The sequence below is a fragment of the Nelumbo nucifera genome, chromosome 6 (assembly GCF_055504915.1).
Source record: "Nelumbo nucifera cultivar China Antique chromosome 6, China Antique-T2T, whole genome shotgun sequence".
Taxonomy (NCBI): Eukaryota; Viridiplantae; Streptophyta; class Magnoliopsida; order Proteales; family Nelumbonaceae; genus Nelumbo; species Nelumbo nucifera.
In genome coordinates this window covers 59,201,317-59,215,296 of record NC_142654.1, presented here as the reverse complement: position 1 = coordinate 59,215,296, position 13,980 = coordinate 59,201,317, and the positions used below count along the sequence as shown (strand labels likewise).

Genomic DNA, 13,980 nt, shown 5'->3' with positions numbered 1-13,980 from the left:
TTCACCATTCAACTTACACAGGACACACCAGTTAGGGGACAAACACCAATTTGGTCTTTTTCTTTGAAATCGATCATAGGTATTAATGCAACTACGAAACACTTCCCAACAGAAAATACCGACTTTAGGGGGAATGGGAGAGTACCAAATTTCCTTGACTGGGAAAGGAGAAGAGGTGGCTACCAAAGAATGTAACAAGGATCTTCCCCATCTATTTTCATTTAGTTGAATGAGTAACACCTTCCCTCTGCGAGTGTGCTTATGTTCCTTTACGATCCGTTTTTGATCTTTTATCGCCTCTCAAAGAAAGTCTCCCATCCATGTTGTCTCCTCTACAGTCAGTGAGATTCTCGACCAAGCACCTATTCCTCTCTCAGTCACCACTAGTATGCCATCTTGGTTAAACAAAGTTGAATCAAACTTGAAGGTTTTTTATCTGATTGCTACTAATTGTCACATCATCTTTTCCTTATCAGAAAACTGCCGGTTGTTGTTCAGTTGCAGTAGAATACCGCCAGTGGTTGGCACATCTCCTCGTTAATCAAGATTTTTGAAAATCATTCCCTAAGGAACTTGCCAACATGCTCAGGCCTGTTGTATGTAAGTTCGGTGGCTTCTATAGATCTAAATGTGACATGCCGCATGCCGCATTATAATCTAGTCATAAACAACATCATCATAGATCCTTATCCAAAGTCAGATTAAATTGATACTATAATCGTGGCCATCCATTCCATAGACCTCTTTCTACAGTAAAAAGTAATGCTTATACATTCAATTTCGTTTATTTTGATTGGGACCACCACATCTGTACAAGGAATAATTCTTTTATTATTGGCAACAAAAAACAGGTTAAATAAGAAAAGTCAAGTACAACATGAGGTTGTGAGATTACAAATTCAAATAGAAATGTTGAGCATAGCCCCTGCCATCTCTCCCAAAATGAACTTGTTAAAATTGAGCCCAAAAGGCCAAAACAGCTGCTGACCAGTCATCCTTTGTTTTGCTAACCCATCAGCGAAACTGTTGGCTGATCTTTGAACCCACAGTATTTATAGTTTCTTATTTCTGAAACCAAATAAATCTTCTGATTTCATTTCTTGTTTATTGTAATAATTCCATCAGTCAAGCTCATTAACCACTATCCAGTAGAAAAAAATGTCTATAAACTGAGTTAGTGTGATTGACATTACCTAGTCCAATCCATTTAAATCTTCCCAATGGATGATTCGATCCATTTCCAACCTGCAAAGTAAACTGGTGGGTTTGGGTGAGGTGTAACTGGATGGGTTGGGTTAGAAGTGGCCACCTTTAAAGAATACTAGGAAACTCGCAATGGAACTCCAGAAATTCTTAAGTATTATTAAACACTTGGGTGACAACAAACTATAGACAAACCAAACTATGAATAGCAAGTAAAAAGATTGGGGGATTAGCATAGGTATTGTCATGATGGCTAAAAGATATGTTCTACCACCCTGATGGAGGTCTGGCATCTAAGGAAAAAGATATTTCTGCCATGGGTGAAAGAGGGAGGCTAACTATGGGGTGTGGCTGGATTGCATCTACCTCAATCATCCATGAAGATGGAGAAATTAAAGAGGATGTTAACCATAGAATACTAGCAGGGTGGTTGAACTGGAGCATGATGTGCAAAAGGAGGTTTACCATGTGGTGTGGCTGTATAGTGTTGCCACCTCTAGGACCTTGCCACTGCTTTATGGCTAAACAAGCACTAGGAAATAATGAATTTAGTGTTCTTAAGTACATTCCTTTTGGATACATGTTCCTCAAAATTTTTTGTTAATACGAAAATGCAGGTCTCTGTTATTTTCTCAGATTCCACCTTCAAGGTTTTTGCTGATAGCTTAGCAAGTGGTGGTATTATCAAGGCACTGTGTGTTCCTTCGGGCGCAAAAAGATTTTCAAACACTGCTCTCAAGAAAGGTGAAATCTACAATGAAGCAATCAAATCAGGAGCAAAGGGTTTGCCCTTCCTTAGGGTCTTGGATGATGGTAAAAGAGATATCCTCTTCTTTTTCTCTTTTTATGAATGTGACTTCCACACTTTAACATGTTCAAATCTCATTTAGGAGAGATTGAGGGGATTCCTGCTTTGGCATCGAGTTTAGATTCCAAAAATAGAGAGGAACTGCTGAGGCAATGCTCTGCGAGATCAGGTGATCTTATCTTGTTTGCTGTTGGCCATCACACATCAGTTAATAAGACCCTTGACCGGCTTAGAACTTTCTTGGGCCATGAGCTGGGGTTGATTGACCATGTAAGTTGCTAGATGACCTTTGTAATTGAGATTCATTTGATTCACATTCTTTCTCTCTCTCTCTCTAATATGAGTTGGTTGTTTGATATGTGATGTCTAGTCAGCACATTCAATTCTGTGGGTAACCGATTTTCCAATGTTTGAGTGGAACAGCACTGAGCAGAGGCTTGAGGTGCGTTTTTCAGTTCCCTTTTCTGGAAGTTTAGCCAAATTCATTTTAAATCTCACCTTTTGTGGACAAATGTAGTCCCTGATTCAGAAATTTTCACAATGCCTGGTTGATGAATTTGGTTCTTACTATTTTAGGCATTCAATATGGACCATGCCACAGACTGTCTTGCTAAATTATTTCCTCATGAAGTATTTATTTTGATCAATTTATTTCCTCATGAAGTTAAAATAATCTATTTGATGTGCAATACCATTGACTTCCACCATTGCAGGGCTTCTGGAAAATGAGTCGTACTAATACCACTGAACAAAATGATGCTATCCTTTTTCTTTCTTTTTTTTTATCTTTCCTCATCATCAGAATTCAGAAATACTGTGTTAAAATGACTGGATTCCTCATTGGTTTATGGGAAAAGAACTACTTAGTTTTTCTTAGGATGGTTATCTTCAGCTGGTGTCTCGCCAAAAACAAGAATGGAAAGTAGCTCCAAATCAAGCAATTTTATTACTTTTTTGGAATGATGACTGCTGCCATGAATTTTCACATTTATGTGTTTACATGGATTCTTGGGATGAAAGACCTAATTGATGCTCCTGGTTCGGCTCATGATATGATTTGTAATTGATGCAGGCCTTGCACCATCCTTTCACTGCACCAAACCCTGATGACCTGCAAGACCTTTCTACTGCCCGTGCTTTGGCTTATGACATGGTCTACAATGGAGTAGAGGTATTTATCTGTATCTCTGTCAATGTTTTGCTCAAAACCTGATACCCAAGCTGCTCTTAAAAGCTCATCTTGACAATAGAAAATTTTTAAGTTGTATGTGCTTTGTCATGTTCCTGTGACATTATCAGATTGGTGGAGGGAGTCTTAGAATACATAAGCGTGAGCTCCAAGAAAAGGTCTTCGAAATGGTTGGTATCACCCCTAAACAGGTGAGGCCTTTCAGCTCTTTGTACTCTGGTTAAGTACTTCTTTAATGATTGCTACAGATTTGTCATTTTCCATCACATTAAATATATACTAATATGTTTTTTACTTGCTTCATGCGATATATGGATACTGAAGCTTTATTCCCTACAATACACGTTTTCCTCACAACTAAAAGTTTAATTTGAACTCACTAACTACTAAACTAAAATAAATAAAACTTTAACAGAAGTTACTAGATTCATGGATAACTCAGCAGGTAAGGTTATGTGGTCAAACTTCGACTTTGACTACTGACCATTGTTGACAATTCTCAATGTCCAGAAATTGAAAGGCAGTTTGATGAAGACCATCCATTTGTCTGATCAGCCTGATATTTAATGGTCTCTTTTGCATTCCTTGAACTTCAATATCCAAAATTCAGTTCAATCCAATGGTTGGATTGAGAAAAATTGAATCTGCAGCTACTACTGGAAAGTTGGACTGTTAACTTTGATAGTCCCCTCTTACAACCTTCTCTTAAGTTTTCTACTTTTGATTCAATTCTTGATGTTCTAATTCTATGGGCAACAACCACTTTAATTTTTCTTGTTATGGATTATTGATCCAAGGTACCAATTGTGGTTACTTTGGGTTATCTCTTGATGTGTTTCTTTTTTTTTTCTGATAAATAACTTTAAAATTTTATTAGAAAGATAGCAATATATAGATGCAGTACAAGCATCCCAAGGAGAGGAGTGGGATGCAACCTGTCACATATTTAAAGCATTTAGACCACAAATCAAATTACAAATAGCCCAGTACAAATAATCCATATTTATCCCTTGCTTGGCTAGAGTACCTGCAATAATATTAGCCAATCTTCTAACCCATTGAATCCTCGAGGTCATTCTGTTAGTTAGCCATTTAAGCTTCTTTATAGTAGAAAGTGCAGAACTCCAATCTGATTTGAAACCTGTGATAGAAAATAGAGAGAGAAGAAGATTCTGCAGAGAAAAGAAGAGAGAAATTGAAAAGAATGGGAGAAAGCCAAAATCAGATCTGGCTGCCCCTTTCATTATCTTATATACTCATAAAAAAATCTGAATACAATAACAAGTATACCCTTAGTAAGTTGGCTACTACTAAAAAACATAAGAAAGCACTCTTAACAAAACATAAACTAATGGGCCTTGGGCCCAATAACTCTAAACTAAACTCTATAAACAAAAAGCAAGTGTTATCAGCCCAATCTCAACATTTATCTCATCCCTGTTCCAATTTACAGAATCCGATTTCTTTAACCATTCCACTACTAGTTTGGAGTCTCCTTCAATAACTCTGACTTGTCCAAAAGTGCCTGTGTTGAATTGGCTGCACCATCAAAATTTAATTTAATATATTCTTGGGGAGGTGCCCAAACAGAACTGCCCTTCAAAGCGATCTGATTTCTTTCCTAATCCAAAAAAAAAAAAAAAATCTAGCATTCTTCTCTTCCCAGATAGACCAGATCAAAGCTGCCATTGTACACCTCCACATGATTCTGCCCCTTCTTATAGGCTACAGAAAGGTAGCTGGATCAAAAAGCCTGTTTACCTCCGTCAGCAAGTTCTATTTGCATCCAAACAAAGAAAAAAGCCAATCCTAAATGCCTGCAACAAAAGGACAAGAGATCGGTAGGTGATAATAACTCTCCCTATTGGCTTTACAGAGTATACGTCAATTTGGGGACAGAGAAAGGGTTTTTGTACCCTGATCATCTTTTTTTTTTTTTTTTTCTCGATTGGAAACGGTAACTTTTAATAAAACAATATATAAAAGCATACAATGTCAACCACTCACAGCATGAGTGTTGACCACATATTGTATCTCAAGGTTTACAACACAGCCCAAAGAAAAGGTTCCCCCCAAGGGTCCTGCTTTGCCAAAGTATCACCGAAACCATTGGCTGACCACTTTGTCCAATTGAAAAGTACTGTGGCTTCCCTTGCTAAGCAAAAAATATCTCTTGTTGCAGCCATCCTTTGAACAGTTTTGGAGTCTCCCTACACCTCAAAATTTTGAATTCCCCATTGCTTGGCCAGCTTCAAACCTTGAAGAAAGGCCATAATCTCAGCTCTTAATGAATCTCCCACTCCTATTGGGCCAGAGTATAATACTATTAGCCTGCCCTCCCCATCTCTGAATGCTCCCCCAACTCCAGAGGGCCTTGGGTTGCCCAAAGAGCTTCCATCAAAGTTCAATTCTATCCTTTGTAGTGCTGTGGATGACCATTGAGCCTGAACCACCACGTTCTTTGTACTTGAAGAACTTGAACTATCAACCATCATCTAAAAATGTCCTCAACTGAATAATCTTTGAATGATTCAGTTGATTTCAGCCAATGTATGACCCTAATAAGTATGCAGTCAATGAATTTCTCCTTAGATCTCTCTAACCCTTGGAAGATTCTATTATTCCTCTTGTGGCTCTCCACATCCCCTGCCCCTTCTCTTTGGTAGTCTGAAAAAACTTGGTTCAAAAAGGCTTGCCACATCCAAAGGAGGGGTCCACCTGCAACCAAAGAGAGGAAAACAAATTCCAAACAAAAGAAGCAAAAGGACAAGATAATAATAGGTGTGTAATTGTCTCAACACAGCGCAAGCAAAGACAACAAACATCTCCTGATCATCTTTCTTAATTGTACCTTCATTGTTACTACTATTTTTAAAAAATTGCAATACATATATTTGTCTTAGTCCAACTTAATCTTAAAACTTTTTAATTTTAAAGCATCTTTCCATCATTTTAACTTTGCATTCAACCTATTTTTAGTTTCATTAATCAATACTACATTTGCATAAAACAACATACACCATTGTATCTCCTCTTATAAATGTCTAGTTAGTTCATTTATAACAAATGCAAAAAAGAAAAAGAAAGAGTGAGTGCTAACCCTCGGTAAGAACTCATTGTGATTGAAAACTCTCTTATCACACCAATGGGAGTTCTCACACTTATTACTGTCCCCCATACATATCTTAATGAAATCAATATGCTTGAAGTCCTTTTCTTTCACAAAACTCCATAGTCCCCACATGACGTTTCTAGAGACCTTGTCATATATTTTCGTTTTTTAATTAATTAGTTAATACCAACTAGGGATCCTCTCTCTGTTCCCTAAAATTTCTCCATTAATCTATCAATCATCAAAGCCTTATCTTGTTTCACCAATCCATTCTGTTTAATGCCATATCCATTGTTAAATGATTGTCTGCTTAAATTTCTTACTACTTTTACCCATGTACTTTTTGGTTTACCCCTTGCTCTTCTAGCCCCTTCAACTTGTAGCAAATCACTCCTATGGTCAATTTCCATAGCATGAACTCAAATAGGTTATAGGAATATACAAAAACTAGTTGTTGAAGGGGATTCAAAGCTGGTTACAGAAGGATAGTGGACTTTGGAAATTTGCTAATGAGAGAAGGGAGATTAAATGGCTAGCTAGGGGGCTGGAAATCCAGTTTCAGTGGGTGAAGGGAATAGAAAATGCATTTGCAGATACTTTGGCAAAGCAGGGGGTGGGAAGGGATCAAATATTTTGGGCTGTATTGTAAGTCTTTTTATTGTTCTCTTGGGGAGAGTTAAGTCATTTTATCTCTCTCCGGAGTGCTGTAATTATATTCTCCATTAATATAATGAGAATTTGTTATTGATAAAAATAAAAACTCAAATAGGTTATAGGCTTTCTAGTACATCAGTTTCATATCTTAATCACCCTCTCCCAAGGTCTCATGGATAGAATAGTTGTTTGATGGTATCTCTCTTGTTTTTACATTCAACCTACCGTTGAAAGCAAATAATAATATCTAGAGGTTACTCTTTTTTCAGTATAAAGGATTATACTGTCTTGCAAGATGTGAAATCGTTTGAAGATCCTACTGGGATCCATGATATTAAACATTACATTGTATGGGTAGCTGGATATAGACTTTACTAGAGCCCAACTATTAACCAACCTTGAGGTCCTACTGCAGGCCCAAACTGGGATCCTGTGATGGTAATCTGGAGTTTAGTGGCAGCAATCTTCATTGATCAACCTGGCCATGAGCCCTAGATTCATTCTATTAGGGCACTTATCTGTTTCTTTAAGTTACATTTGCTAGTGGTTGTGTTATTAACATTTATTATCTGCCTTATTCCACCTTAGGACCAGTGGCAGCAGTCATATTCCCTCATTCTGTCCTGTATAAGACTGTTTTATAGGCAAGAAACTCAACTTAAGGACAATGGGTTCTAGAACCTGAGGTGCATGGTGCAAGGCAAGGTACATGCCTGAATGAATGAAGTTCCACTTTTGAAGAAGGGGGAGGTCAAAATAAATAGTTAAAAAAACCTATTAGCTTAACTTGTTAGAAGCATCGTGTTTATTCCCATGTCTTTAAACTGGGACTTTGGATTTCGTAGGGGATTAAGGGATGGTGAGTTGATTTGTGTCACTGAGCTACTTCATTTACTTGAGTCAGTTTGTTTGGACCCCACATCTTCTGATCAAAGAGTTTGGACTCCTCTTCCAAAAGGTACCTTTACTTGTGCTTCTTTTCTAAAATCCCTCAGTTCCAACCCCAATTCTCGAGTGTTCCCTTTTAAAGAAGTTTGGGTGCGACCTATTCCTCTAAAAATTGTTGTATTCTGTTGGGAAGTCTACTATGGGAAGATCAATACTTTGGAAAACTTGCAGAAAAAGAGACCCTTTCTTTGTCTTTCCCCGAACTGGTGTTCCTTGTGTAAGGCCCAGAATGAAGACTGTTTCCATTTGCTGATCTCCTGCTCCTTTGCTACAGCCTTATGGATTTGGAGCTTTAGTTTATTTGGAGGTAGGTGGTCTCTGCCATCTGTGTGAGTTTGTTATTTAACCCATCTATTTTTGCATGGCACACTAGAAGAGGCAAGTTCATGTGGAAATGTATCAGAGTAGCCACCTTATGGACTCTCTGGGAGGAAAGGAATGCAAGAGTCTTCTTAGAGAAGGAAAGAAGCTTGGATGAAGTGAAGGACTGTATTCTAACAAGAGCATTACATTGGCTGAAAACCTTGGATATATTTGCTGATTTCTCTTTTGATGACCTGTGGAGGATTTGGTTAGTAATAGCTAATACTTATACAAAGAAGAATAGAAGTTTGTTAGAATGGGATCCACCTTTAGAAGGTGTCATCAAGTTAAATTTCGATGGGAACAACCAAGGTAACCCTGGGCCTTCAGGTATAGGGGGTGTCCTGAGGAATAATGATAGCAACATCATCTCCTTATTCTCAGGACTGGTGGGAGTGGGGGACTCTACAAGGGCAGAAATACTAGCTGCTGTACAAGGAATTCAAATCGCTAACCAGCTTGGGGTGGAACATCTCCTAGTTGAAGGGGACTCTCAGGTGGTAACAAGGTGGCTTCTAAACCCAGATGCTACCATTTGGTGCTACAAAGACCTCATCAAAAAAGTAAAGTGGTTAACCAGTAATATGAGAGTTGAGGTAAAATGGGTAAGCAGGTCAGCTAAACTATGGCTGATTCTTTGGCCAAACAGGGGGTTTCCAGGGAGGATCTTTTTTGTGCTACATTATAACTTGTTCTAGTACATTGGAAGTTGTACTTAACTAGCTTGGAGAGGTTGCATCTTGTGCTCTCCTTGGGGACATTGTACTATTTATCATTGCTGATTAATAAATTTCTTTCAATTATCAAAAAAATTCCTACATAGGCTAAACGACTAAACTGTTTAAACTCTAAAACTTCATAGATACAATACCATATAATAAATTACCCATTCAGCATCAAATTCAAGGTTAGTTCATCAAAACATGACAACAACCAGGTGAGGCATTGCTAGGTTCAAGTGAGGTCCACGTTCACCTAAGAAAATGGGCCTAGGCTGCCTACTCTGTGATCCTAGGTGGTACACCTTTTAAAGTGCTGGGTATTAATGAGTAACATCTTTTCTCACTATGTGAACACAAGTGGTTTGTTTCTTTCCACATTATTTAAATATAATTGGATGTGTTTTATGGTTAAAACTTTAATACCAATTGTTCAGGGCTGTGTTTTTTGAAATTGTGTTGTTTTTTGTGAATCCCTATTTATTTATTTATTTATTATTTATTGATAATTTCCCTATTTATTTGATAATGTTTCAGTCGAGTTGTTTTTTACTTTGATGAGACTTATGATCATGGGATTGAAGATGCTATCTTTTGAGAAGACAATTTTTAGAGATTTTAACAAATAAGGTAGATGGTGTTTTCTGTGCAGGCTGAAGAAAAATTTGGGTATCTTCTTGAGGCTTTGGACATGGGAGCTCCTCCTCATGGTATGGAGTATATTAATCCTGTCTTAAATTTATTGTACTAATGTTTAAGAGTTCAAACATGATAGCAAGGGTCGAGACCAATGTTTGTGACCCCTTATTGACCTGGCTGGTTGAACCATTTGACCTATCACCCAGAGTAGAAGATAGGTCCATACTCCAAACCTGGAAATATGCAAATAACTATCGACTTTGGTAGAAAAGCCATCAACCCAAATGGTTAAACCGGTAAACTATTCATTTCAAAATAATAAAATAATATCCTTAGTTTATAATGTATGTTGGCATATATAAGTTCAAAAGCAAAAATAAGAAATAAATAGAATAGAACTGAGAAGACCAAGATTTGATAGAGACAGAAATGGGAGATTTGGAAAGAAAAAAAGGTAGGAAATGGGGATGAGAGAGCCAGCAAGTGGCAGAGAGAGATAGCAAGGCCACACAACTGATGGAGAGAGGGGGAGGGGACTTACCTGCACATCTGACAGACAGATGGTTGTGACCGCAGAGCCAAGGATCGAATTGGGCATATCATATCATATTGTTATGTGTCTGATGCTGTTATGGTCACACCATCCGGCAAGGCACCGCGGCGCAGTCATAGGCAGCAGCCCGCACAACAGGCCACACAACAGTGGGCACCGCCTGGCAGCACTGCAGCATGCACCGCCGATAGCACGCATCGCCAGGCACAGCGCACACCGCACGCACCGCACGGCAGCACGCACCATGCACACGCCCGGCACCGCACGGCAGCAGCACCATGGCGCGCAGCACGCACCGCCAGGCAGCAGCGCGCACCGCACGCACTGCACGCCAGCACGCACCGCGCACACACACAGCACCGCATGGCAGCGGCACCATGGCGCAGCACACACCGCCAGGCAGCAGCACGGTAGCAGCACCATGAGGCGCGTGCACGGCAGCGGCACCCTGAGGCGTGCGCACGCACTGCGCGGCAGCAGCACTGTGCGCACGCACCGCGCGGCAGTGGCACCATGAGCCGCGCGCACGCACCCGGCAGCAGCAGTAGAGCGGGGCCCACACGACAGCTCATGGGGGTGGGCCCACCCTTATCTGGACACATCAAGCCAACTCGCCGCCAGCTTACCTTATCCTTATCTTATCCCTTATCCCTTAGCTTTATCTTAATCTCATCCTTATCTTATCTTAAGTAAGAGTGAGTTACCAATAGGAGTAGGTAATTAGGAGTTTGAGTTCAAGTTGGAGTTTGAGTTTAATTAGGAATTTCCTTCTGTAAGCTCCTATTTAAGGAGCCACGAATTGAAATAAAGCATTCAGTTTTCCAGCCAAGAAAAGAGTGAGGAGAGTTCGGGTGGTCTCTTGGACAAATCACCCCAAAGGAGAGTTCGGGTGGTCTCTTGGACAAATCACCCATTGGGTTTCCGTAATAGGGTCTGTAAGCAAGGGAAGGCGCAAGGGGAAGCAGGGGGCTTTCGCACCGTGGACCGACCCATGACGGGATCCTACGTGCGGGACCATAACAGATGCACTAAATATAAGGTATTTGAGGATTTGAGCTTTAAAACATATTAATGCATAATTTGACAGGCCTCCTGTCAAATTATCAGAAGAAAATATTAAAAAGTCATAATTTTGTGTATCAAGAGTATTGATATTTTGAACCTTGAGCAGAGGCAGTGGCAAGTCCTCTTTGGTCTTTTTCTCATTCGTTGCAAACTACAACCTAGAGAATAAAAAGATGTGGTAAACCTAATACTCCTGTCCAAGGACCAATATGGAATATTAGTGTTAACAGTTTGACCTTTTCAATCTGGACAGTTGAATCAGTGAACTGTCACCCAGACAAAACTGAGTTGACCTCCGTTTCAGGTTTTACAACACTTTCTGAGACTGGATAAACATCTTAATAGAAATATGGTTGGGGAAGGTGATTCCCATACAATTGTAGACTGGTTAAAAAAGAATAGTATGGTCTCTTGGACATAATGAGGGAGGTCGAGCAGCTAATTGTGAAATTAAGAACAAATTATAAATGGATTCCTAGATCTGCCAACAACAAGGCAGTAGACAGATGGTTTAGCCAGACAAGGAGTAAACAAATTCAGTTGATCAGTTGTACTGAGGACTGACTGCCCAAAGTGGGATTTAAAAGGAAATTAGGAGAGGAGGGGTGCTAGCAGGGGCTAGGCCAAAATTGGGTGTGTTACATTACCTCTTGTACTTCATTCTTTTATGCATGCCCAATAAAATCTTAACCGTTGCAGATCAAAAAATATGGACGGACCACAACGTCCCTTGCAAAATTTACTTTCTTTATAGGTCCACAGGTTATCTGTCTTTTTATTACACCTCTTGTTTTTCTAACTGGCAAAACTAAAAGATGCATTTTTTTTTTCCTTTTTTGCAGGGGGAATTGCTTATGGGTTGGACCGTTTAGTGATGCTGTTGGCAGGAGCCAATTCTATACGAGATGTTATAGCTTTCCCAAAGACTACAACTGCCCAGTGCGCCTTAACTCGGGCCCCCTCAGAGGTTGATCCCCAGCAGCTGAAAGACCTCTCGCTTTCCTAGCCAATGACATCTTCGCTGTTTTTATTTTCCCTCATTTTGTGTATTTATTTATGTACTTGATTAATGTTAGTCTCTTCTATAAAAATAGGTTGAAATCTTCACTGTTAACAATCTCCCAAGTCCTGCCTACTTGTGATGTTTATTTATTATTTTTTTGGTAGATCCTGTAATGTTTTTTTAGAGCTTGGCATATTTGCGGGAGGATGAGTTGATGTAATAATTTCTATATTTGATCAACGAATTTTGATGAAAGATAAGTTAATGTTTTCATGCTGAAGTTGATGATTCTATCCCAAATCGTTGTATTGCAAATTCACGCGTCACGCCTTCACCAGAGTCCAGGGATTTAACTGTATATGAAGATTGTTATGTTATTGCTATTGGAAGTATTTCCCCAGTCGTAAGTTTTTTTTTGCTGCAATTTCCCCAGTCGTAAGTTGATGATAACGTTTTTAATCTGGATTGCCGCGGTGACGCCTTGACGGGACCTGCCCAAAATAGATTAAAAAAAAAAAAAAACCAAAGCAAAGCATATGTTATATCAAATGGATCCGCTCCAATGAACACTCACCAGGCAAATACATACTCTGGCTATCGGCCTGCTGTTGCTTTTCTTTTGACGAGCAACTATGAATGGCTAACGGGCGGGGCTGGGTTGTGCATACCCCATCCCCGACCATGAGCTTAATAATATGGGACTGATTATGATGCGAGAAAAATTTACAATAGGAAACGTGGTTTAAGATAGGGGATCTGAAGGATATCAGGCTCAAAAAACTGATTTATAATAGAAAATTTAATGCTTGACCTTAAGGCTGCCATTTGTTCTTAATCATTTTATCTTTTTTTTTTCCCTTTCATCTCTCTCTCTCTCCTCTTTTTCATACTCTTTACATCAATCAATCAATGTGAATTATGTTTCTTCACTGATTATGGAGGATTTTACACTACATGTTAGAGAATCAACAAACAAATACTCAACCCAACTGATTCTAAAATGATTGGAACAAGGTTCTAAATATCTATACGCCTGATACGCCAGTAGGGGCATATCAATACTTTTTTTAATTTTTTTCAAAACCGGTTTAGGGGGCGGTTTAAGGCTCCTTCACCCCTTGAACCAATCAGAACCCTGATACAATATCAGGGTGCTCCTGAAACAATATGTATCGGACAATACGGGCCGATACGTGTCGATACTTTGAACATTGGATTGGAGCATATAATCTGTCTTAGTGTTTTTCACTTCTTTCTTTTTCAACATTCTGCAAATATTTTTCTATTATTTCCTCTCACTCTTAACTGCCCAAGCTTCTTCATTGCTCTCATTCCTTTCTTTCATTTTTCTTTTTTTTTTCTTTTTTCTTTCACTTTTCTTTATCTATCTTTCTATTCTCTTTTCCTCCTTTTCCTTTTCTATTTTTTTTTGCCCTACAAAATGCACCCCATGAATTTGACTAGTTTGTCAAAGAAAAGGTATCTATGCCTCAGCTCAACTGAGCTAATTAATGGATTTTAAGCCTCATACCACATCCCCAACCATGAGCTTAATATTGTAAAATGAAGTTACCAATCAAGTGGTATTCATCAAAATTTACAAGGTGCTTTGATTGGTTAGAACTCAAAATTAGGGAATGCTTTTATTTAAACCTAAACTGAGCTCTAGCATTGAAGTTATCAATTGACCAACTCTAAAAAATGTGGCCAAGCAAGTTGACGAG

At 39.0% G+C, this 13,980-nt stretch overlaps 1 protein-coding gene across 1 annotated transcript in view; it reads left to right on the top strand.

Annotated features, from left to right (window-relative positions):
* LOC104604212 (tRNA synthetase class II (D, K and N) family protein) overlaps positions 1 to 12,536 on the top strand; it is a 30,710-nt gene extending 18,174 nt beyond the window's left edge. Inside the window, exons 9-15 of the mRNA XM_010268471.3 lie at positions 1,821 to 2,016; positions 2,094 to 2,281; positions 2,382 to 2,453; positions 3,084 to 3,182; positions 3,311 to 3,391; positions 9,649 to 9,706; positions 12,096 to 12,536. Coding sequence (XP_010266773.1) covers positions 1,821 to 2,016; positions 2,094 to 2,281; positions 2,382 to 2,453; positions 3,084 to 3,182; positions 3,311 to 3,391; positions 9,649 to 9,706; positions 12,096 to 12,259 — 858 coding nt within the window. The 3' untranslated portion in view covers positions 12,260 to 12,536. The remainder of the gene's footprint in view (positions 1 to 1,820; positions 2,017 to 2,093; positions 2,282 to 2,381; positions 2,454 to 3,083; positions 3,183 to 3,310; positions 3,392 to 9,648; positions 9,707 to 12,095) is intronic.
* Positions 12,537 to 13,980: the final 1,444 nt, after the last annotated feature.